Source organism: Scomber scombrus, chromosome 18 (assembly GCF_963691925.1).
Source record: "Scomber scombrus chromosome 18, fScoSco1.1, whole genome shotgun sequence".
Classification (NCBI taxonomy): Eukaryota; Metazoa; Chordata; class Actinopteri; order Scombriformes; family Scombridae; genus Scomber; species Scomber scombrus.
In genome coordinates this window covers 19,431,186-19,456,545 of record NC_084987.1, presented here as the reverse complement: position 1 = coordinate 19,456,545, position 25,360 = coordinate 19,431,186, and the positions used below count along the sequence as shown (strand labels likewise).

General features: G+C 40.8%; 1 protein-coding gene across 3 annotated transcripts; it reads right to left on the bottom strand.

The window, feature by feature from the left end:
- Window positions 1–1,425: 1,425 nt before the first annotated feature.
- On the bottom strand, window positions 1,426–25,360 carry usp7 (ubiquitin specific peptidase 7 (herpes virus-associated)). Of its 3 annotated transcripts, none has more exons than XM_062438244.1 (31): window positions 24,897–25,360; window positions 20,601–20,705; window positions 20,230–20,428; window positions 18,279–18,417; window positions 17,812–17,900; window positions 17,601–17,709; window positions 17,255–17,385; window positions 16,748–16,802; window positions 16,576–16,656; window positions 16,180–16,270; window positions 15,888–15,970; window positions 15,464–15,573; window positions 14,527–14,704; window positions 13,458–13,602; window positions 13,083–13,213; window positions 11,946–12,080; window positions 11,334–11,435; window positions 10,837–10,942; window positions 9,768–9,860; window positions 9,530–9,597; window positions 9,130–9,230; window positions 8,401–8,554; window positions 8,134–8,201; window positions 7,282–7,390; window positions 6,047–6,124; window positions 4,906–5,006; window positions 4,362–4,461; window positions 3,843–3,962; window positions 3,661–3,732; window positions 3,329–3,419; window positions 1,426–2,677 (listed from the first exon to the last, which is right to left on the bottom strand). In XM_062438244.1, the coding sequence occupies exons 1-31, from the start codon at window positions 24,979–24,981 to the stop codon at window positions 2,571–2,573; spliced, it is 3,336 nt and encodes a 1,111-aa protein (XP_062294228.1). In that variant the 5' UTR covers window positions 24,982–25,360; the 3' UTR covers window positions 1,426–2,570. The 3 variants fall into 3 exon arrangements, with proteins under 3 accessions (XP_062294228.1, XP_062294226.1, XP_062294227.1); XM_062438242.1 differs by having other exon boundaries at window positions 7,282–7,384; window positions 24,897–25,117; XM_062438243.1 differs by lacking the exon at window positions 24,897–25,360 and adding an exon at window positions 21,756–21,873.

Sequence of the window (25,360 nt, the reverse complement as noted above, 5' to 3'; positions counted from 1 at the left end):
TGGATGAAGTTGTCTCCTATTTCACTTTAAAGTCCATTCTCAGTGTGTATGAACTAAAGGCATCAAGTTCCCACATCACTTTTGTGTTAAGTTGCATACCGGATCAACGCTGGCTCCTTACTAGTTATGATGTCACAAATCCCGCTCATAAGTGCACGTCTTAAAAACTCGGGAATGCAGATCTTTTTCCCCCTTCAGCAAATGAATGTGAAAACAAATATCATTCTGCACAGTGAAGCTCAAACATCCAAAAGAACTCAAAATAAGCAAAACAAATGTTTCAGTGGAGGGGGGCTTTAAATTGAAATTTAATCAAATAATTTGAAGTTAAGTGGCAGGTGGCTGGGCAGCATGCTGAGCACTCTACGAGAAAGTATCACTGAGACGTCACTGTCAGCGCTGAGGTGACCTCTGACCTCACTAAGAAAAATGACCTTCCTGAAAAAGTATTCACGAAGCTTCTGCGTCTGATGTTTACATAAGATCTCTATCCTGGTCGACCACTCGTATGGACAAGCAGCAGAGTAGTGTTTTTGTTTTTATAGAAAATTTTATTCAACATACATTTTCCAGCAAAAAGGCAATATACAGGAATAGTTGTCGTACACTGCTGCTACACTGAGGATTTTAAACTGGAAAAGATCAAATTAAGGTGTGATTCTGCAGGTCATCTTTGTACTGCACTTTTTAACAAGACAAAACCAATGCCGTTAGTTTTGAAAAGAAAAGAAAAAACTCCAAATGTAACAGAAAAAATCGTCAATGGTACATCAGGAACGCAAAAAAAAGGAGAAAATAAACCCTACACACAAGAAATATGAACACCTGGCTCCTTTTGTACCCAACAACAAAGGCGCGTGTTTCTCTTAAATTTTACACGTTCATATTTTTAAATATACAATTCTTAAATGTTGTCTTTACAGAGCCAGCTATGCGCTATTAGGGGAGCATTCAATCTGTGCTTTAAAAGAAATAAAACAACCAAAAAGAAAAATAAATTCATAGGGCTTAAAGTGTTTCTTACAATGCTGGTTTTGTCTCTACACAAATCCTCAAACCTGTGGGGCTCTAAGTGTCTGCAGCTCCCTACCAAAGCACAGCGCAGTTACTGCTCCCAACCACCTGGAGGCGACAGTTTCAATCAAGATAAGATGGGAGGGAGAAGATGAAGCTTTGAGAGAGAGAGAATGTGTGTGTGTGTGTGTGTTCAGAGGAATGACTGAAAAAGACATGAAAACCCTCAAATAACAAACAGGAAGAGAATCAAGGAGGGTGTAATGTATTTGTGTGTGTGTGTGTGTTCCTTTAAAATCACTAAGCAACTAAAAAAAAAACTAAAAAAAAATCACAGCCAAAATGTACATTTGCCAGTCCTGAGAAACCTCTGACGTTAAGTGCCAACGTGCAAGATGAAATACAGACAAATTTTCTTCCTTATTTCTCCCCATTTATTTTTAAACAGATGCTGTGGATTCTTATTTTTATTATACAAGATCGGCAGAAAGAGACAAAAAAAATCATTTATTTTACCTCCCAGCAAAACTAAGTGAGAAAGAAGTGTGTGTAAACTTGGAAATACTTTTTTTTTTTCTTTTTTTTGCACTAAAGGATGGGAACAGAAAATATAAGAACCACATCAGGGCAACTAGTGAGCCTCAGGCATTTTAAAAGAGGATGGACGCCAGTTAGCAGCCGCTTTTGAAAAAACAAAAAAAAATGTATCTGCAGAACGGCCATCGGGCCCTCTCCCCCTTTTTTTTGTCAGTTAGTCCTCGCAAACATCCTTCCATCAAACTCTCCACACAGCAGCATGATGCCTCTTCAAACAACTCTTTATTTAAAAACAACCCAAGAAAAAAAAAAAAAGGAAAATCGAAGGGAAAAAAAAAGCTGGTGAGTGACATGGGAGAGGGGAAAAAAAAAACCTAAAGTCTAGAAGTTCGTATATATATATATATATATTTATGTATATATATATATTTTTTATTTATTTATACTGTGTCCCACTTCCTCTCCCGTCTCCGCTTATTTCATTTTAAAATCCAATTTCATTTCTCACACTTCCAGACAGGCAACAAAAAAAATAGGGGAAAAAACAAAAAACCAAAACAGGCAGCCAACAGTTAAGAGAAGCCAGAAAAAAAAACAAGAAAAAAAAACCAAAACAAGTAGCCTCGAACGTAAGGGGGGGGCTTTTTTTTAAAAAAAAAGAAAAGAAAAGAAAAGATATAAACAGCAAAATAAACAGTCAGGAGGTGGTTGGTGCAGTTTATTTTGTGGTTGAAGAATAATCCGTCAGCTGCAGCAAGATCCGTATCGCTGAAGACATAGTGCCGGTGTAGAGCTGTAGAGGTGTCCAGGCGGGGTGTTAAAAGTGATGAACACACACACACACGAGCACGCACGCATACCCACACAGTCTTTCACACACAAACACACACACGCACGCACACACACAGTTGGTTACAGTCTGTGGTTATGGGTGTGTTAAAGTAGGGTAGGTAGGGAGGAAGGCGGAGCAGGAGGAGGAGGATGAGGAGGAGGAGGACGACGAGGAAGGGTGGGCTGCTTTAGTTGTGGATCTTGATTGCTTTCTCCAGGTAGGTGTAGCGACCTCTCTTTGGAGCTTTGTTGAAATGATCCAACCCTAGCCAGGGGCGCGGGTGGGACATGTTACCTGCAGCAGGAAGAAGAAGGAGACACGTCAGAGAAGTCATTACATGTCAAGTCTCTTGTTTGATTATTCAGGGACAGAGAAGGTGTTAATAACTGCAACGGTAATGTTTCTATTTTTGTGTTTCTGAATTTGATGTAAAAATCATATTGCAGGTGTCAAGGTGGTGTGTGTTTATTTCAGAATGTTTAGCTTAAGAAATGCTAATAAAGCATAAAGTGGTCCTCTATGTTTAATTACAGACAAAACCCAGCCTTGTGTTCCAGCTGGCAGTTCACTGCTGCATTACATCGCAAGACAAATATGGGGACCAGCGGCAACGAGTTCCCAATTTAATCAAACTGAGTCACATTTTCCACAAGTTAAAGCAAACAGTCACTAAAGGCGTCTTCTTCAGAAATACAAAAGGACTGCTTTGCTGTGGGCACCAGAAAGGATTAAAAAGTGTGAAATATAATTATCTGCCAGGAAGATCTTGAGGTAAATTAAGGTGTTCAGATTAAAAAGTTATCTACTAGGGCTCCAACTAAATTATTTTCATTATTGATGAATCATTCTGTCTATAAAATCATTAGTATTGACTGCACTTCCTGCCATTAGTACAGTAACATCAGCAGTGTTTATATAAATAGCACTCCCAGAAGCAGTATATACCTGGCTGTGGTTCAAAGTCCTTCAGGTTGACCTCGTACTCGTCTTCAGTGATGTACTGATGCCGGCCCATCATCACAATCGCAAACTTGAACTGAAAAACACACAGAACACATGTTACTTAACAGCCTACCACTGTAAACTTGCACAACACTGACTTTTAGACAGAAACATGACTGCTTTCTGAGTGCTTCCAAACTGATATATAAAAAATATACATAAAACACTGCTTAGCATCAGGTGACATTTCATGAATATTAAACTGAAAACATTAAATATCTAAATTGTACTTAATACAGGTCATTCTCTCTGGTTGTGTATGCAAAGAAAGATACCTTCTCAAATTCTTTCTCCTGGATGTCCAGCATGGTCTGGATCCTCCTCATCACCTCCCGAAATGACTCACCCTGTGGGAGAGGCGGGGTGACAATCAAGGAAGGAAACTACCAGACAAATACAGAGCATCAAGTCATGCTAAGTAGGAAAGTCTCACATATTTGCGTACACACACACATACCTGTCTGATCTTAAGCAAGAAGGGGATCCCGAAGGTGCCGAAGACTTCCTTGTGGAAATGAGCGACAGGGATTAGCATTTCGCTGTCCTTGTCCAAGTCCACCTGATCCAAAGGAATCTCCTGTGAGAGGGAAGCAAGGCAGAAAGGTGAGAGGAGAGATGGATACAAGAGTAACAACTTCAGGGAGTGTGTGGACAGCTCTAACATTATTATATTATATTAATTTTGGTCATCATTTTAGACATCCCTCTTACATTCCAGATGCACCAGGTTTGAAGCTTTAAGTTAAATCAACTGAACCTGATTACTTTCAAGTAGAAGGTTTCTGCAAACGATGCTGCCAAAGTGGCTTCTTGTGTAGACAAACTTAGCAAACTGGGTCAAAAAAACTATAACTGTCAGGATATCAGGGTGAGGGTTTCTTTAAGTGGAAGAAAAATGGAAAAGGGAAGTAAAAATAAACTAAAAGAGAGAAGATAAACCAAGAACAGAAGCACAGGGAACACTGCACACACTTACCTCTATTCTGAAGGTGCGACTGGCAGCCGGAGATAAACATTCTAGGAGCTCGTCCTCCTGGTGAACCCCGATGATTTTATAGCTTACTATCTCTAACAGCCTGGAGAGGAGACAGAAAGTGAGGATTAACACTCTACAGCAGATTCTCAAAGACAAACGCATTTGCAGAGCCTAAAAATCATATATATGTATAAACCCAGATAAAGATAAAAATGTGTCTACAAAAATAATGATTAGAGGAAAGACATACGACACACAGATATTAAAGACAGCAGGTTTAGAAAAAATTATGCTTGCTAGGTTGTGGCTGCTGTTTTAGACTTAAGTCACTCTGAAGGCTTTAAGTAAAAAGGCTGGTGTTTCCAATAATATTACAATATAATAATGTAGTTCAGGTCGGACTGGATGAGAAAGGAAGAGCTTGTTGTGTGATGGAGATCAGTGGAAATTAAAGAATCATGATCAGAGGAAGAAAATGATGATGACCACTGTGAAATCAACCCCCTAGTAAGTATATTTCACACACACTTGAAGGGTGAGTTACCTGAGCTTCTCAGAGCCTTTTTCAGAAAGCTCAACTGACTTTTTACATTCTTCCAAAAGGTCCCGCACACAGCCGTGCTTGTCAGGGTAGAGGGTGATCTCCTGCAATGAGAACATATACACAGTTCATGTCTCTGCTCATATCATTTAACACAACTGACTCATGTGTGTAGTTACATGTGTAGAGTGTTTCTGAATTATTGTTGATTGCTGTGAGAGGAATTTTACTGGGTGATTTCAACTAGCATGTAAATTATGTTACTAGTCCAGAAGAATGCCACTCACAACCGTAGAAGTACACTGGACCTTGGTTTAATGTTGATGTCTTATATATTTTTAAGTTCTAGTCTCTGAGTACTCCTGCATCTTTTTCAGTGTTTCTCTCTGTATTCCAAGTGTTCAAAGCCTGATAAATATACTCATCGCTGTAGTGACACTGCTAGGTCTATACTGGCTGCGTGTTAACCTGACATACCGGACTCCTGTAGTGCAAATTCTGACTCTCTTGATAATCTTAAAAACTGAATAGTGCCTTGGACCACAGTCTACTTCTAGGTCATCTGGAGAAGCATGTTGGTATCCTGGTGCCAGGGTTTTTATGGTTTCATTCATATTTATTTTTCATTTATGTTATCATACATGTAAGTTGCAACAATACAATCTCTTAAGTGTCTCAAGTAAAATTTGATGAACCCCAGAAATCAGTCCTTGGCCCTATGCTTTCCCCCCCTTGGTGACATCATCTCCAAATATATGATTATTAGAAGTATGTCTATTATAAATAATATGGATGGTCCATCACCTTTAACATCCCTTTAATATGGACGTTTTTAGTGTGGCTTTATTTTAATTGCTTGCTGTATGCTTTGTCCTCTGTATTCTCTTTAATTGTAAAGTGTATTGGGACCATGCTGCATGGTGATTCTGCACTTCAAATAAAACTGATAGAGTGACTGTAGTGACATGTTCCTTCCTCTCAAGAGGGAGAGTGTGACTGTCACACATTAAGTGGGAATAAAAAGTGTGTGTGTGTGTGTGTGTGTGTGTGTGTGTGTGTGTGTGTGTGTGTGTGTGTGTGTGTGTGTGTGTGTGTGTGTGTGTGTGTGTGTGTGTGTGTGTGTGTGTGTGTGTGTGTGTTTTACCTCCTCTCTGAACTGGCTGTTGAGCCATATGGATTTAAAACTCCTCCTGTTCTCGAAGTCTGTTATCTTCATCTTTAACTGTGGATGCATGAAGAGGAGAAAAAAGAATCACAGTTTTGCTTTGCGATGTACAAAGAGTACACGCCCTACTGAGCATTACATTTCTATAAACATGAGCAAAGTAATGCGGCAGCACCAGAGATAAGTCTTTTTAATTCCACTCTTCTTCCTTCTTGTTTAACCTGGGGCCTATGTAGCCTTAAGCATTGAGGATGAGCAGGCTACACAAGTCTGGCAAGCCCAACTCTTTCTAACTCCACTTCGGCTAAAATTGGTGTACTTCTCCTTTAGTGTGAACTGTTACAATTCATTTGGATAGAATGCAGCGATTTATGAATGTTTTTTCATAATTCAGATCCCAGAGGTTCAAATTGAGTGTGATGCCGTGTGTCTGCTGCATTTTTAATTTGCAGGACTCTCGAGTTCACATTTACCTTCACACATAAAAATAAGAGTCTCAAATCACCAGCAAGGCTGGAATATACCATCTGTGTCATTAAGTAAATAATATAGCCATGAAGGATGATGGACTGTCGTGTTTACCTTAGCTGCTAACCAAGGTAGCCTAAACTTTGTTAGCTCCGCTTAGACTATCAGCTAAAAAACTCAGTTACATCATAAGGAGCAGCTGGCCTGGCAGGAGAAGATACCCCCTGCTGGCATATCTACCGGTTCAGCATGTGTCATAAATATGGTTTCTCCATCCTAAACATGGCTTACTACAAAAAACTAAACAGAGCTGTTTTTGTGCTTAACTTTCAAGAATGCAGAAAGCATCTTTAATTTGAAAGAAAAAGGATAAACCATCTGTCTGTCCTCATTCTGCCAGAAAATGTAAAATCCTTTTAGAAATTTAAAAAATACATGAAGCTATACTAATGAAGATTCAGGATAACAAAGATGAACACAGAACAGAATGAAAACACCCAAAACTAAGAAATGTTATGATAGACAAAGACTAGGAAATAAAGATGATGAGTAACAGGGGACACAGTGAAAAGCAACCAAACAAATCAATACAGACTACAGGAACTGATTTAAAACACGTTTTGGGGCACTAAAAGCTCTCTTGGCCTTTAAAAATGTTGGTATATGTGTGAAAGGAAACACACACAAAAAAAATGTATTAAACACATTATACCCCAGAAGGCCCAGAGTTGGCAAACCACTCATACCTGCTGGTAGTACAGTTTCTTGGGCTGCCGAGGCTTGAAGAATTGCAGCAGGTCCCGCAGCGTTCCCTCATAGTTGTGTCTGAGAGGATTCCCTGGACCGTCCCTGTACCTGGCCACCACACCACCAGGCAGGGGGGGAGGACAACGAAGGGGAGGAAAGAAGCACGGCAGCAGAAGAGAAGAAAAACAGAAGGTGGGGGAGGGGGGGAAGAAACGAAGGAGGATAGGAGAGAGACAGGTGGACAAGGAGAGAAAAGAGGGATACGGAGGTGAACAGGAGGAGAAGACAAGAAAATTCAGAGAGGCGCAGAGACAGAGAGGAGGAGGAGGAGAAGCGGAAAGGGAGAAGGAGGCAGAGTGGGAGGAGTAAGAGGAAAAACAACAAAGAAAGGTGGGGGGGGACAGGTTACGCAACATTTCAACTGACAACCGCAAGTAATCAAATCAAAGGCGAACATGACACAAGCCGTGAGAATGAGAGTGCATTGTTCAAACGATGCATTCCTTTCTGTATGTCGAGCCTCGTGCCATTTTTACACCAGGAATCACGCTGCAAGTTCACGTCTCATGCTTTTTAAATAGGAACAAGCAGTAAAGCTCTTCCTTCAGCCTCATATGATTTACCAGTTATACATCTGTACATCTTATACTTTAATGCTTCTGAGCAGACATACAGTGAGAAAGACAGGTGTAGATTTTTGTGTCATTACTATCGCAGCATTCACACAAGTTTTGACTCTTGTGTGAAATAATTACTGCGAGCATGTTGTGTGTGTGTGTGTGTGTGTGTGTGTGTGTGTGTGTGTGTGTGTGTGTGTGTGAGAAAGAGTGTTGATGAGACAAGCCTCCTACCCCTGTGACTTGAAGAACTGCAGCAACATGGGATCTGTGTTCAACCTCTGCGCTACCGTCTTGGCCACCTGACAAACACACAGCACAAACATTAGAAACGGGGGTCACTGTGGACCTGTCGTGTGATTTTAATTTGGGTCAGTTTTAAGGAAATTTGTAAGTAAAAGGGGGGAAAAAAAGAAGTCAAAATTCATATAAAATAGAAAGTAATAAGCTCAATAAATTCCAGTATTGAAACATTCACTTCAAGTATCTGTGATATTATACCTGAAAATAGTTCATGCGGTTAGAGAGTGTGACCACAAAGCCAGGGTCGTTGTGGATGGTCTTGTCACAGAAAATGACATCCACTCGGTGGTAGAGGTCCCGGAAATAGTCCTTGGCGGTAGGCAGCTCACTGCTGTCGTTCTCTGGGTCGTCCCTGCAGGATTAGAAGCAAGAAAAAAAAGGATAAATTAAGGGACAGAATGTGCAGTGTTGGCAGGAGGATGTGGGAAGAAAAAAAAAAGAAAAACAATAGGAGGGAAGAGACAGATGTGGCCAAAGGCAGATGGAGGAATAGGTAGTAGGAGGAGAGATGAAAGGGGGGGGGGAGAAAGTGCAGTGAATAGGAGCAAGACAGGAGGTAACGGGGGCAGGTTGGGAGAGAGAAATTAAGAGGGTAGGAAGCAATAGAGAGAGATGGCAGAGCGTGAGAAAGAATTAAAATAATGTAGAAAATTTAAAAAGTGACAGATCTGAGCAAGATTTTCCTGCAAATGCCACACACTTCTCTTTATCCCCCCTCTCTTATCTCCATTTTCGGTTGTTTCTTCATATTTCATCAGAAATAACAAAAGAGTCCAGAGACGTGAACTCCTTTGCATATCATTTAAGTATATCTCAAAGGTACAGCTACATTTGGGGTAACAGTGGTGGGCAGTATAACTTGTACATATAAGCTAACATGCATTATTAAACACCTGTCATCTGAAGTTTAATTTAAAATTGTCTTACTTCTGGAAGACAATGATGTCCCCGTCCATGAGCTCGTCCAGGGCCTTGTCCAGAGAGACATCGTAGTCCTGTATCCGCTCTGTTAGATTGGGCTTTACTTCCTGCAACACACACACACAAGATATAATGGAAAATGTAGTCACCTGCTGTAAAGCCAAAGCAAAACTGTCTACTGAGTATTCTGTTTAAATATGTAAACAAGCGAACTACAGAGGAGTATGAGAGAGGGGAAAAAGGAGATGCTGCAAGTGACGGTGTGAAAATGTGCCCAAGAGGGATTGTGAGACAGGGCTCGTGTGCCGGATACAAGAGTGCGAAGGTGGGAGCGTGAGGAGTGATAACAAGTGAGAAAGAGACAAACGGAATGTGTCAGCAAGTGAGTGCTACATAAATAGATCACCTCATAGAGGATAAGGCTAGTTTCCTGCTGAAACCCTGCTCTCTCACACATGACTGGCAGCAGGTCTCCTGGTTACACAGAAAAGAAGAACAGAAACATAATTTAATCGTTAAGCATCATTGTTGTTGTTTATTTATTTTTTTTACTGCGAACAGCGAACTCAATCAAATTTATGCTATTAAAACTAACACATGTGATCTAATGTGTTAAGCTTAAATCAAGCCTGGGTGTTACTTACTTATTTTGCAGGATATAGGTGTGTAGATATGTCCACAATAATTTAAGCTTCTGGTTTTGGGGTCATACATCTTCAAGAACAACATGACATCATCTAAAATGGAGACAAAAAAAAAAAAATCAATAAAGATAGAGAAGCTCTCACAAAGTAGTTAGAGTTTACTGAAGAATTATCAGAAAAACAACATAGTCCTCACAAAGACGTTGTTGTTAGAGGTGGAGGAATACCTTAAATGACTACAACTAGCGTTAAATTTAAACACAGAGAACTACTCCCACCACATTAGTCAGTTTCCCACAGTGTAGTCAGTAACAGCCCAGTGATAAGACCATATGAAGCAGCACTTGTAGTATTTAGAGCTTTGTCCCAAAATGATGTTCGATTAAAACACACAAGTTTGAATTTTTGCCCATGAGTGCTTATATTGGTACATTTATTTCAACATAAACGTGTCTTTTAAAAGAGCTACATACCTACACATTACAAAATAGGCTAAACAAATAAAATAAACCAATTAATTAATATGTTATTTTATAGATTTTAGGTTAAGTAATATTCATACTGGTTACCAAAATCGTAAGTATTTATAAACGGGGCTTTTTAGATTGCTTGGAGTGAAAATTGCTCTCTGCGGCCGAGATGAGTAGTGAACTCTCTGCCATCATTACCACACAGTTGTTGTTGAATTATTCGCTTGTTTCAGCTTGACCTACATTTCATTTTCAAATCAATTAAAGTGACTTTGTGTGACTCCTGTCTTTCATTCAGTGCAGTGGCCCACACAGTAACTCACGAGGCAGACGGCCACTGTAGCTCTGCTCCCCCCCCCACCCCATAATATAATATTAATTTGTTGTTGTTGTTTACCATTTGATTATATAATCAAATTTAGAATATCGCTTGACAGCCCTATTCTGTGCCAACACAAACACAAAAACCTGGATGAGGTAGAGGTCATGTTGCACTGCAATAAGCTTAAACTAACCTCAGACTCCTTTGAAGAATGACTCACTGAGCTCTCTGAATCAAATGCCATTTACAAAGTAAACGTTAAAATGGAGACACTCACGGTCTTTGTCAAACTTGGGTAACGTGGCCCCGCTGGCTGCCATCTCTGGATCCACCGTCTCCAGAAATATTGTCCAGGGGTTCTCATTGTCACTCAAGTCAATCATCTGAAACAAATATGCACAAACATTTAAAAAAAAAACCATCATATTCTCTAATGCCAATAACACTATAATATAATATCACTGAAATTTTGACATTTTCTAAGAGTGGAACACTCATTCACACAGCAGCACACGTTTATATTTCGAATATATTTCTTTTTAAAATCTTTTTCCTTCCAGCTAAAGCAGTGCATAACATTTATTATAACATTCATGATAGATATCCATAATAAAACTAATCCTGATGTGTTTATTAGGTGCATGTGCCTGTGATACAGTGATGCAGTGTTAACGTCAGCTTGTGACAGCAGATGACAATAGTTGAAAATGTCAGACGAACTGAAACACTAAAAATACCTGCAGGTTACACCCACAAACAAGCACAACCACTTACCGACTTGTTGCAGTCAGCCTCGTAGTCCAACATAGCAGGTCGCTTGGTTCCATTGCTACGGGCCTGCATGGGCCACAGCCTCATCTGGTCCTGTGGGAAACCCTGCAAGCACATCAATAAATGAGTTTCTGTCCAACAATTTGATTCTGACTCTTAGTTTAAACCTGTAAAAACCTGAGTGGAGAAGTCAAAAAAGTGAATAATTGAGTGTTGACACTTTTTTTTCCTATGGGATCATTTGGGTTTTTTTTTTCTTTTTTTATCTTAGCAGTTTCAAAAACTGGCAAGACATCAAGTTCAATGAGCAGTCTGTATGTACACAGTATACATCTTAGAAAGTAAAATTAGATAAGATAGCATTTGATCAAATCCAAAATCCAAATAAATTCTGCTCATCAAATCACCTAAAAACCTTCTTAAATCTATTCTTCAGCAATTTTGCACCTGGATGAGCTTGCATTAAAAATGAGCACTGAAGTTGATGTTCATGTGCTCTAACTTAGTCTTAAGGCTTCTATAGTATTAACGTGTCTGCACAGGAAGCTACACACATACAGATCCTCCATTGTTTATTTAGTCGCACACATACATACAAACACTCGAGCCTCTCACCATGGTCTGGGAGAGATTCTGGACAAACTCTTGGAGCGTGGAGCTCTTCAGGACCTTGAAGACTGTGTACTTCACTTTCTCCTCGTCGTACATGTCGTTGCCCTGATGACCACAGAACTGGTCCTCTGTCACCATCTACCAGAAGAGGAAAATGAGAGGGAAACAAAGCTCCTTAGTGAGTGACAGCAAAACAAGACAAAGAAGCAAAACATGAATAGGGGGAACAAAACGCTTGTGGAAAAAAGTTAAATCAATAACTATCCATGTGCTGATAGTTTTATTCTGACTTGCAGTTTATATCATTGAGATTATGGAGACTTAAGGTTTGCTAAGTGCTCGTTTCCGACACCTCCTCATCTAACCAGATCACTGTGGTTGCATTTATTTTTCCACACATTCAGAAATTCTAAATGAAAGAGAAAAACAAGCCCACGTTTTAGTCACACACACAAAAACTACCAGTCTGTAACAAACAAAAACACATCAGTTTGAACAAATTAGAAAAAGAGAAAATTCCATAGGGTTATAGGGAAAAACACACACTGGAGTTTTCGCATATTCTCCTTTCATTTGTTTAATTCTCTCCAGAGTAAAGTAGTGAGAGACATTAGCCCTTTGTCCTCACTTAAAGCTAAATAATAAAGTCAGTGAGGTTAACGTCGTTGAACAGGATAAACCTCTTATCTTGTAACAAGCCGTTTCCTCATTATCACTTACTGCTTTTCTTGTAATCTTGACCACACACAGCTGTAGCTCAGCTAGCATGACTTCATCAAGTCCCATCTCAGTTCTATCTCTTAGCTGTCCTGCGCCAGTGCAGGCTCGATATAATGAGCAGCATCCTTCACATTGCAGTATGTAAGAGCCCAGTCTGCTGCTTCAGCATGCTGACACTGAATCAGCAGGACTTTACTCTCCTACATAAATCAAAGCAATGCAGCAAAAAACGAAGGAAAGCTTCTAGTTTCATTCTGTATCTTTCATTCTGTAAAACTTAAATAAAGCCAAAATGACGGACGGTTTCCTTCCTAGCAGCTCTGCACCAGTACAGCTCTAAAATTAAAAAGCAGCCACCGAGGTACTCCCAAGTCTGTAAATAGCAACAAGATCACATGAACGGCGGCCCTGGATCCTTACCTGGACCTGCATGTAGAGGTGGGCCTCCTGGCGCTCCTTCCTCTTCTGTGCCTCCACCCGCTTCTCCTCCTGCAGACGCTCCACCAGCTGCTGAGGGATATCCACGTCAGTCATCGGCTGGAGCACCTCGCCTGGAAAACAGAGGGGGGGGGGGGGGTCCCTGAGTGAGAATCACGAGGCGGAAAGGATGCAGGACTGTAACGTATCTGTGTTTACGATAATAACTATGACAGTAAACTTCTGTACTTAACAACACATTGGTTGCGTTGAGTGTGGGGAACCTTTCACTTGTTTATGTACAGTTTTTTCAGACGCAAACCTTTCCTTTTTTAATGTTTGGCAGAAAGACAAAAAAGAAAGGAGGGTGTTACTTACTGAGCTTGGACTCACGGATGTAGACCAACATGTATGCGTTGGTGCAGTGGCGCACTGAGAGATCATCGTCATGCCCACCATAGTTGTGCTCTATGGCCTCCTCCTTGGTGCACCGTGACACCACGTCATCATCGAACTTACACCACTGGATAGAGTGACCGATAGAGAGGGGGGTGGAGGAGATGAGGAAGAGAAAGGAGGAAGAGGATGATAACAATAGAGAGGGAGCATGAAAGAAGGAAGGAGAGAAGAAAACCAAAAAGCACTTAAGACAACCATTTATGTCAAGTCATCCTGAGAAATGTTTTCATTCAACTCCAATATCAACTAATCAATTGATTGAATAAGAAGAACACACTGACAGCATGCATCAATGTGTTAGCAGTATGACACAAAGTCAAACTCTTCTTGAAGGAATTATTATTACAGGGGGTGCTCAACCTGTTGACATCACCTATCAGTAATGTATCATTACACTGAACTTGCAAGAGTGAGGGTTTTAGTAGGTGAGGGAGTAAGACATACAGCTACTCCAGAATTGCTAAACAATTGTAATACAGGGACTGAACTGTGCAGTTGAAACTATGTCACGTGCAAATTTAGCAACTAAAGCTGGAATCGCTTCAGCTCTAGTTGGATATCATTGCTTAACATTGATTACTTTCTGCATGTTCATCATTTTAGTGGTTACCTTTAAGCTATTCATATTAGTTTTCATTTGAGTTTCATTTTTAATATACATATTTCATGTGGTAAAATATCCTGACTGAAATATCATTCAAGAATTAAGACTGATTAATTTGTCTTCGTCATGTCTTTTTAGTATCCAAGTTAGCGCATTATTAGACCAGTGAAGACGTTTACTGTAGAGGAACAAGTGTATTTAAAATGACAAGTTGATCTCATATGTACAGAGGTTGAGCACCTGTGGTATAGTTCATCCCAAATTGAGACAGAAATGTGTGCCAGGGTTTCTAAAAACTAACACATGAAAATCACACCCCCCCCCTTCCAAAGACACATGTAAACAGAATTTTGATGAAAGGTGTGTAAAAAAAGTTGTTCTCACTATTGGTTCCTTGACACTGACTTTGCCGTCTCCTTTGGGGTTAAGATAGACGACATAGTGACCGCCATGGTTGTCCCCGCTGTGAACCAGCACTGCATGCAGGATGTAGTTGGCTGGGTCCTTGGAGTCCGGCTTCTGGAGGAACTCATCCAGAGGTAACTGATCTGGAAACTCAAACCTATTTAGGACAGGAGGAAGGAGAGGCACAAAGGGATAGACAGGGTGAAGATGAGGATGTGGAGAGAAAATGAAGAAAGGGAAGATAGAAAATGAGAGATTGGAGAGGAAAGCGGAAGATATGAAGGATGGATAGGTCAGGGAAAAAAGGGTCAAATATTAAGACAAGGAGCAATATAGATATACAAAGAAAGCTAACAAGATTGTTCGGTTGTGTTAGCCTGCCACCCCATATCTACACATCCTGGATTTGTGTGTGTATGTATACAAAGCCCTCAGGGGGCTGGGTGCCGGTGGCAGCGTCGCAAGGATGACTCACAGCTTGAGAGAGACGCTACAGAGGAAAATTAGCTATTCTGGATGGCGGGTGTGTGTGTGTTGCTCCGAGTGTCACATTATCCTGGTGGATTGTAAAAAAAACCATTAGCTCCCACTAAGCTTTAAACGGAGCAATACTGCCTACAGGAAACACTCTCAATGACGCACTTTCTCACTGTCTAGGTGCAGAGGAGGTCAGGCCATGCAGGCTCAAGTGCTGTTTCTAGAAATAGACGTGCTCCTTCAATCTATGTTAATATGGACTAGCCCTTCTTTGAAATAATGTCTGAACACCGGCCACTGACGCATTGTGTCTATAATTCTGTAGGGAGAGATCTGCTTTTTTATACTAGACAGTGTATTTATACATTTGTAAAGTAATATACGTGTAAGCACAATAAAAAAAAGAAGGATCATTTGGGTTGAGGTGTGTTTGTTCTACCTGTCATTAATCTTGATGTTTTGGTCGGTCTGTGGGTCATACATGAACCTCATCAGCTGCAGATGAAGGATCGGAGGGAAGGTGAGGAACTTCACTCCCTTTTCTGCTTCCTGTGGCACAAAACATACACAGCCATCTGGTCAGGACAGCTCTATTACATTCATACTGTCACCACGAATGCTTCCAGCGTTAAGTCGTTTATTTCAACCAAAACACATTTTTCAAATCTTATAACCCACTCTGGACAGACGTTTCTCTTTGTTTATTGCGTCTCCTTGTCCTCCGTGCTAATACTAAGGACTGAGTAGTTTTTCACATTTGGAAATTCATAAATTCAGAATAAAAAAACCTTTTCCAGCTTTTCCACCTGATAATTTAGAGATTCATTCTCAATTATTTTGATCCAGTCATTGTGAAGCCTCACCTGCAGGCCGTGCTCTCCTGCGTCGTATTTGTTATCCCCATCTAACTGTTCGGTTGCGACGTAATCTTTGAATGACTCAAAGACTGAAAAATAAACAGAGCATGTATGACACAGAGATAAGAAAAGACCTGCACATGACAAAGAGTAGCATTATGACATCAACATTACTTCAATATAAATAAACTTAGCGGCAAAAATATATATAAGGGCTGGCAGTGTGGGCAAAAAACAGTGTAGTATTACAGATGGTTGTGCTAGTATGGATTATAGTTGTGTTCATGATGGTACTCACTGTTCTTCTTTCCTTTTATGCTAAGCTGGATGTCATAGTAGTCCTCTATCCGCTCCGATCGGTAGTCCACATGCTTACACTGAATATATGACTGGAAATTGAGAACAGACACAGACCCACAGGAGTTAGACTATATGATTCAATTGTTGAGTCAAAAAGATTATTTCTAAGAGGGTCACGTCTTTATTTTACCTCCTGCTATTCTTAAACTGAGGCTTTTTCCAGGCTACATCCTGAGCAGAGTTGCTTAAGTCCAACCACTTCACATCATTACTGTGCAATACAAAAGTCTGAAAATCTCTACCTTCTACAAATAAGCTGCACACATCCTCCTCCTCTACAAGAAAGAGGAGGAATGAGAGAGGGATGTGAGAGAGCGAGAGGGAGAGAACATACCACCATCTTTCCTCTGAAGAGCTTAGGGATGGTTCCTTCAACACAAGTGCCTTTCATTTTGTTCTCCACATTGTCCAGGAGCTGAAACACACATGCGCACAGTCGGTCAATTATTCAGCACACATACACGTACATATATTAATATTCTTTAAGACCGTATGAGAGAACTCACCACTCTGCACAGCTCCTGTACATCATGTTGCATGAAGCTATCTAGTGTTTCCCACCTTTATGAAATAAAAGAAAAAGAAAAGAAAAAAACAACAACAATGGCTGCAGGTCAGGACACATGTATTGAGGTAACATCCTACAAAGAACTAAGCTTGACAAGCACACTACAAAAAATGTTCTTTAATTGTAATAATACCAACTACAATTTAAGTTATTCAAAGGCTGTTCATTGAATTAAAAAAAAAGGCAGACAAATTAAGCTCAATGAGAAGATCTTCAATCGCAGAAAATTCTGTTGAAGTATCTCACTTTTTTCTCCATATTCAATATTTTTTATTACAATGCCAACAAGAAAATACAGAAAAAAACATGTTACAATTACACCGCTAGAGCCAAAATGAATAAATATTGGTTTTCCTTGTCATTTAAGCCTCCATCCTTGTCATCTGAGGACTGAGGTAAGAGCTGTCTGTTAAAAAAAAAAAAAAAAAAAGTTGAAATACACTACCCGAAGGACTTGGTGAGTTTCTTGGTGCCGACGGGTTTGTCGCTGTGTTGCAGCTCGTAGAAAACCCTCTGCAGTGCCAGGGGAACGCTCTTGGAAGAGTCATCTCCCTCTGTGGGCATCATGTACACGGCCTGGGAAGAGAGGAGTCGAGACGATTCACACCAGGATTTTTGTCCAATGGGTGTAGTTGATATGACTCTTACATTGGAGTTACTTATTTATACCATTTTGTGCCAACCTACACCATTTCTAAATTTTGACCAATAACAAAATACACATTTTTAGGACTCCGGTTTAAAGAAATCTAAGCTTAGACATACACAGACACACAAAGGTGAAATCGTACCCGTCGTAGCTGGTTGGTGAAGAAGAGTGTCTGTAGCAGGCTGTTCATGTAGCAAGTAGCTCCCTGGTTCTTTAGTCCGACATAGCCTGTGTGTTTCTTAGAGTCCCAGCTGGTTACAGAGACAAAGTGTTTGTTAGTGTTATAATTCATAATCAGAGAAAATATAACCTGGTATCACTGTAGAAATGTAGAAAATAGAAAAGCTACGTACGCCACTCCATGTGGGGCATCGGCCTGGACGTAGACTTCAAATGTGACTTTGTCATCATCGACGAAGCCCCTCTCTGGATCGGTAACATCCTGAAACACATCACATAAAAAGCAGTTAATAAGGTTGGGCAGAAAGAGAAAAAAAACCCAGCATTTATTAGTATTTTCTATTTATCTTCCTTTATTCATCACAAAAAACAAACACAGAGAGGACCAAACAGACAATGAGCAAATAGGCTTACGCTGCACAAAAATAAAACAGGCCTGCTAGCACAGCTTCTTTTATCCACCCAATCAACAAACACATGAAAATTCGGTTCCTGACAGCATTTTTCTCTACCAGCTCTAAAATAGGCAGCCAGTGTTTCTATGGGTTCTTTTTTAATCACATCTCTGGTTACTACAATTCATTTGCCATGTTCATTTCAAATCTCTTCGGCATTGATCAATTTCATTTTCTGTACTCACACTCCAGGACATGAAGTTGGAGAAGCCCCAATCATTCTCTTTGTGAAAGAACAGGTGACTGATCCTGCGGCTGAAAGACTTCTCGTCGTCTTTGTAGTTGATGATCTTCAGCATGGCCTGTGCGTGGCACGACCATGACCTGAAACACAGAGAAAAAGATACTTTACTTTTTAGGATTTCTTCATATCGTGAGACAGAGTATTTTTTAATTCGTCCAGTTTCTCATGAACAACCTCATGAATTGAGACATTTCTGACCTGCTGTAAAGAGCTCTGCCACTTCGACAGAACTGGTTTGGTGGTTTACTTTGGCTTAGTTGTAAGTTTAAAAAAAAAAGGTGTAATTTCCCTACAAGTGTGTGTGCACAGGCTAGGAAATAATTGTTCCAATTGCAATAAAAGATTTCTGGCGTATGTGTTCAATGTGTATTTAGAGACAGATCTGGATTTTATTACTACAATGATGGATATAGATATATTGTGTAGCCATGGTGGAGGAATGAGCTGTCAGGGCTCTCTATTCCATTGAGATTCATGCACAATTATAAACTTGTGTTTCACATATATAGTTTGTGTTTTTTTAAAGCAAGAAGTGCCAACAATTTGCTACCCACAAAACAAAAAGATTTTTGAAAAAAAATGTCATGTCAGTGTCTTGGTGGTGATTTTAAATAATGCCTTTTAGTTAAAAGGCTGCTGACATGTAAAAAAAGATCAACTGTATTTTTGAGAATACTTTAACCTGACTGAAAGATTAGGCGGCCACGATCACAAACAAAATTGAGGATTTGTAACCTCCTTTCCAGAAACTAATGGCTGAAGTCACAGCGGCAACAAAGAAAGAAGATAGAAATCTGAATCTGGAAGGTCCAACACCTGTCAGTTTCCTAGCCAAAACAACATCATCAAGACCAAAGACTACTTCAAAATCATTTGGACAAGGTTAAGTAAAGAATGCAAAAAATGTTCACTGAATATTCCTCAGAGTATTATTTAATCACAAAAAAAAGGAATGTGGTGCAGCTGTGAACCCCCCAAAACACAGCCTACCCTGCCTGTCAAGTCATCAGTGAGGGAAGGCACCAAGAAGATCATGGCCATTTTGAATGAGCTGCAGGGTGCCATGAGTAAGATTAATGTTGCACTGATGCGTCACTAGTCAAAGCTTTAAGACAGAGTGGCAAAGACAAACACTGGAGAAAAACAACATGTCTCGTCTGGCTGTGCTGTGGGAGACTAACAAATTGGAACAAGGCTTGATAGTCTAATGGGAGCAAAACTGAGCTTTCTGAGCATCATAGTAAAAGCTACATTTAACGTAATCAAAGCACTGCACATAAGCACACCATGCCCACCATGAATCAAAGAGTTGGTAGCATCATGCTGTGAGGATGCTTTTTTGCAACAGGCCGTGATATTCGGCTAGAAAATCAATACAGAAAACTGAAAAGGAATCCTTATGTAACTCCTTCTTCATATCTGTACTAAATGTAAATTAATTTGAAAAGATTTGAATTGATATAAAGTCTTTCTGTCGACCACTGTATCAACTGTGACTCAAAGTAATCAAACACGGATCCATGCAGTACTTTATGAAGGAACTATTATATCAATGTTTTACTGCAGTATAAAGCAAATCCTAAACGAATCATTTAACTTACAAAATGTAGAAGTGTTCAGACTGTAAACACAGTGTCGTTTAAAGCTGCAAAAGCGAGGGGGAGCAGGAGTTTGGTTGAAATTACAGATATTCAGTGATTTTTTAAAACAAAATAGCACTAATGAGATATGTCTGCTTCTGTTTGAAAACAGATTTTCTGAAATGTTTGCCTCTTAAATGAAAATAAGTCTGAAAATTAGTTTAATATTATAGAAGAAACTAAACCAAATGTTTTAGGGGTGTGTCCGAGTATCTACACAGTTTCCCCCAGAATCCCAACCAAGACACTTACGTGGAGTCGGACTCTGCGTTACACTGCAGGAAGAAACCCACGCTCTTCTGGTGTGGCCTGTCGGGGTAGAAGCGGGGCATCACCATTATCTTCCATGGAAGGTTCCGGACAAAGCAGGATGGGCTGAGCACCGACTCGCTGAGGCGGCTGAAGCGCTCCACCACAAACCGGAAGGTTGCCTCTGACCGCCAACTGGTGTCTGTGGAAAGATGACGGGAGGGGGGTAGACATAGTTAATCAAGTGAGTCATTCACAAAATGATGTTACGCCTGGATCATTACTTAGAACGTCTTCTTCCACATCATCGAAACAGGCAAAAGAGTAAAATGTTTGTAACTTTGTTTGTTTGTGTAAATGCACTTGCTCCTCACCATCCTCCATGTCCTCCTCTGTGTTGTTGTGTCCATCCGCCATGGCCACGTTACCATTGATCACTGGGTTGGCTGGGATTCTTGGAGGGTCGTCTGTGTCCCCAGCTGCACAAAGAGAGAGGGACAATGTGATAAGACTGTACAGACAGTGAATGCTATGATGGGCAGGAACCTGTCTTCAAACGTGTTGCTCGTACTATAAGAGCAAGAGGTATAGCTTTGTAGGAAGGGTCAAAAATGACCATTTCCCAACCAAGATCAGTGAAATAGGGCATCAAGAGCTGAAAAAAAGTTGCTGTCTGACTAGGAATTCATTTTAATCCATATTTATCTGTCACAATCCAGGAATACAAAAAAATATTTAAGCTAAGACCGATAATCTGCTAGATTTCTGAAAAACATTTTAGTAAAAGAAAATATAAATGTACAAACCAGTGTAGCTCTATCACATCCTTACAACAATTTAGATAATGTAGTAAAATTAGGAAAACTTCAACTTGTTATAATCGAAGCTCTTAAAATCGTATTTTGCCTAATGTTTATGAATATTGACATACCTTTTAAGTAGCAGGAATTATTTAAAAAGGCAAAACACAGCATCAATTAGGACAGAACAAAAAACAAACAGAAAACAAAACTGAGTAACTGTTATTGTACAACTACTCTCTCCATCTCCATGCAGTGATCTTTCCCTTCCCCTTTCATACATTTTACAGGGAAAACCCTGCTGAGACAGCATGACAGGTCTTCTTTCCCAGTCTAACAGAGCGAGGGCAACAGAAAGAGTGTGTGTGCGTGTCTGTGTGTGTGTAACAAAGACCATGCAACATTACAGTAGCCTGGGTAATTATGGACACAATGCAGGATTAAGCTGCAAGTCATCGCTCCAACAAAAACACACGCGTACAAAAGGACGACAATTATCCCTGGCAAATCATGAGATGGCTCGATGCACAGTCTCATCTACCAAAGCACAATGATGACACAATCAGAGGAGCTATGTGCAGACTTCAAGGAGTGACTGAAATCTACCTAAATCCAGTGATGATAACAGTAATGGTTTGGAGGCCACAACTTCAGAGAAACAACAGTATTAATATGATCACTCCGAGCATAATTTCTCTAAATGCATTGCCGTATCAGTCTGTCTCTTACACATGTGTATCTGTGTTCCTTGTCTTCCTCAGAGCAGACAGACGCAGTGGTCGTGGTGTCAGTTGTGTGTGTCTCCAGGTAACATTACTGACCGAGTCCTCCATGTCCAGGAGACTGACCTCGTTTCCCCAAGTGGATTACACTCTGCTAATGGGGGCTGTCAGTCAACTGTGTGACAACTTCTTGTCCCGCCCACTGAGTCAGTCTATCATGAAACCTCTGAGAAATACGGACTGACAGATCAGTCACTGAAATCTGTGTGAGCTGGATGTAGGATTTCATATCGGACCAAAATACCACAGGCTTAATGTAGAACTTACAAACTGGGCAGGAAGGCGGAAAAGATCAAACGCATCTCAACAGACTGATTTATTATTTTCTAACAGGTTCCAAGAAAACATAACAAATTGATCTGAATGTCTGCTAATAAAAAGTACAAAACATATCTTTCCATTAAGTTGTGTAGTATTCTAATCTATTCTTGTGGACTGAAAACTGCAAGTAAAAGTTTTCAATAATCACTAACAATTTTCTCCTGTGAGACAACTTTATGCTGCACAAACTGAAAAACAAATCCAGATGTGTGTTTAACCTGCAGTAACAAGGTTAAAACAGCACAGCTAATCCTGTTACAATGACTTGGCACTACGAGGCTGAAAGCATCGGTCCACACAAAGCTCAGTTTCTCTACTTTCTGATCATTTACCAGTGAAGAAAAGATATGAAAATCCTCTAAAACAATATCAGTGAATGAATTCCTGACTCAAAAATGTCATTACTAGCACACTAATCATAACCTGTCATCTCATGGTACAAGAGAAATGGAGTTTGGTAAAAGATTTCTTCAGACAAATAGTAATAAATTGTTTATTTTCTGCTCATCTCCATAATTTTCAACTTTTTTGGAGAGCTATTACAGGCATAAACATTCGATTGACCGTATGACAGTAACATTCTGAAATCATGGTCTCATTGCTGTGGCAAAACAGATAAAATGCTGAGCTATGCAGATCAGATGATGGAGTAATGGCACTGCAACTGTATATAGCCTCAAACCATGAACGTAATGTGCTCTGTGTTGCTATATCCACTCAGAAAAATTGTTCTACCATGTCAACGTGTTTACTGTCCTTGTAAGTCTGCATTGCAAGACTAGCCATGAAGGGTGAACCAGCAACTAAAGGGTTAGGAAGTCTTTTGAATGCACCTGCTACTTATGGGACGAGTAATAAAATGAATAACTGAGAAATGCAAATTGAACTTGGGGTTATTTCTATTTGCTTATTTCTAAGTCTCATTAAGATTAGCATTATTGTGTGCAACCAAATAACAAGTAACGGTGTGAGAGCGAGAACAGATAATAAAATCACTAGGACTAAATGACGCAGTGATGCTGAGGGCTCCCACACGCCTCTAATCGGTCCAAAGTTGATGTTAGTACAGAAAAAACGTAATCAAAATGATAGAGGGGTGAATGTTTTGTGTGAAACGCTTGCTATACCCGAGCAGCGGTGGTCCTGACTTCAAACCGGAGTAACAAAAACACTGATCATTAAAAATGGCGAGCTCCATGCCGTTTGGTCTTCCATACAATGAAGCAGCAAATCCCCGCGCTGCTCCTGTGCGGGCCTGGCTTACCGCAGAGGCAACTGCCGCTAGTTGCCAGCACTGCCGCACGTTTCAAATAACACTGTCAAACGTCAACATACAAACGGCTACACAGAAACATAACTTACTCCCAGCGTTTTACATTGTCGTTATCTCTACTTAAATGGCTAAACTTGTTATATCATTGTCAATTTTGCAAATCGGGATTGACGCATCTGCGTTAGCCACCAGCTATCTAGCAAACACTAGCCACAGATTCATCTGCAGGCCGTTATTAGCTACCATTAGCTGGAAACCTAGTACCGGCTAACAAGCTAAGATTAATGGTAAAGAAAAACATCAACCAGAATAACGTATGTACATTATACCGTTAGACAGCAATTAGAGGCAACGGGAAAATATTACGCGAGCCAAATGTTCAAGGCCTAACATTCGCGCAACAGCCAAACTGAACGTTGCAAAATACAAGCCACCATTTTGGATCGCCACACACCCCCTCCGCCACTGTTAGCTATCAGCTAACTAGCATGCTAGCCAGCGAATGAACGCACCGAAACGGGCCTTGAGGCTAAATGCCTAGCTTATAATTAGCTGCCCCGCTAGCAATGTGCATTACATTTTTACCAACTTAACACAAATGGTAATAAAACAGATAACCGACGCTTTCTGCAATAAACGCATTTGCTGCAGAGATTAAAGTCAATTTTAGGGAGTTGGCGCTTTAGCGGGCCAACTGACAGAATATACCCTGCAATGTTGACCGATATTTACAGGCCCCACATATCGTGTATAAGCTATCAAACACGATGCTAACACACTAACGTTAACTTGCGGTGTCAGACGGTTATTAACAGGCATCGTTTTAACGTTACCGGTAAGAAAATAGAACCTACACTTAACTTTATGCACGGAATAGCCAACTTTGACGATTAACGGAGATGTCGAAACTGTCAGGATTCACCCCGAGCCCACAGTGCAGGCAGAGCAGCACGATTAATTTACCTAGTGATGGTTCCATGTTAATTGCAAGATAACAACCACAGTGTTTACAAACATTTAGCTCGGTTATGAATGATCGGTGGGCCCGGAACTCTATGATTTAAACGGTGACAATTTGACAAACTGCATCTGACAAGTTGTTACAGCAAACTAACGTGAACAAATCTTAACAGTTCGTGTGGAAAACAGTTACTGATCCGAATGAATCATTTGTGTGACTACTCTTAACAGTGAGTGGTGGATGAAGAGTGGCTCTTCTGGAATAACGTTATGTGCAAGCATACAGAAAGAAATACAAGCTAGCGAGCTTAAAACGCAAATGAGGTCAGCTCCACACAAGTATGCTGCAATGGACGCACAATCAGCAAAAATGCAGCCGGCTATCCGAGCTAGCTTTTCGGGCCTTGTGTTTACTGTAAAGTTCGGCTCAGCTTGCACCAAAACAACTTCATGCTTTTTCTCGTGCAACTGTTAAATTATAGCGAATAAGGTTGTAAAGTGCCCGCTCACTCCCCGCGTGATGCCGTGTCTTACCTTCCATCTCCATGTCCTCCGGTTCACTGAGCTGCTGCTCGCCGGCTTTCTGTTGCTGCTGCGTGTGGTGATGGTGGTGGTTCATGTTGGCAGCTGTTGTTGTGGTGGTGGTGATGCGGTGCTCCCTGCTATCTCTGTTACCCTCGACCTTGTCCAGGGCCGGCTCGGCAGGGAACCGGGTTTTGGGCTGTTGGTGAGGTGTGGTAGGATGCGGAGGTGGGGTGGACAGGTCGAGCCTCGGCGGCCGGGCCTGCTCTGTCGCGACCTCGGCCTTGTCCGCTGTCAGCGCCGGGGAGTGAGGAGGGGAGGTCGGCGGGGGAGCGGGTAGAGAAACGCGGACGTATTTGCTCGCTATTCGCCCAATCTCGGCGCCTTTGGTGGGTAGCGAGTAGCTGGCTGACGGTGAGGGGGGGCAGGGGAAGGGGGGTTGGGATGGATGGGCCGGGGCTCCGAGGAGGGAGGCC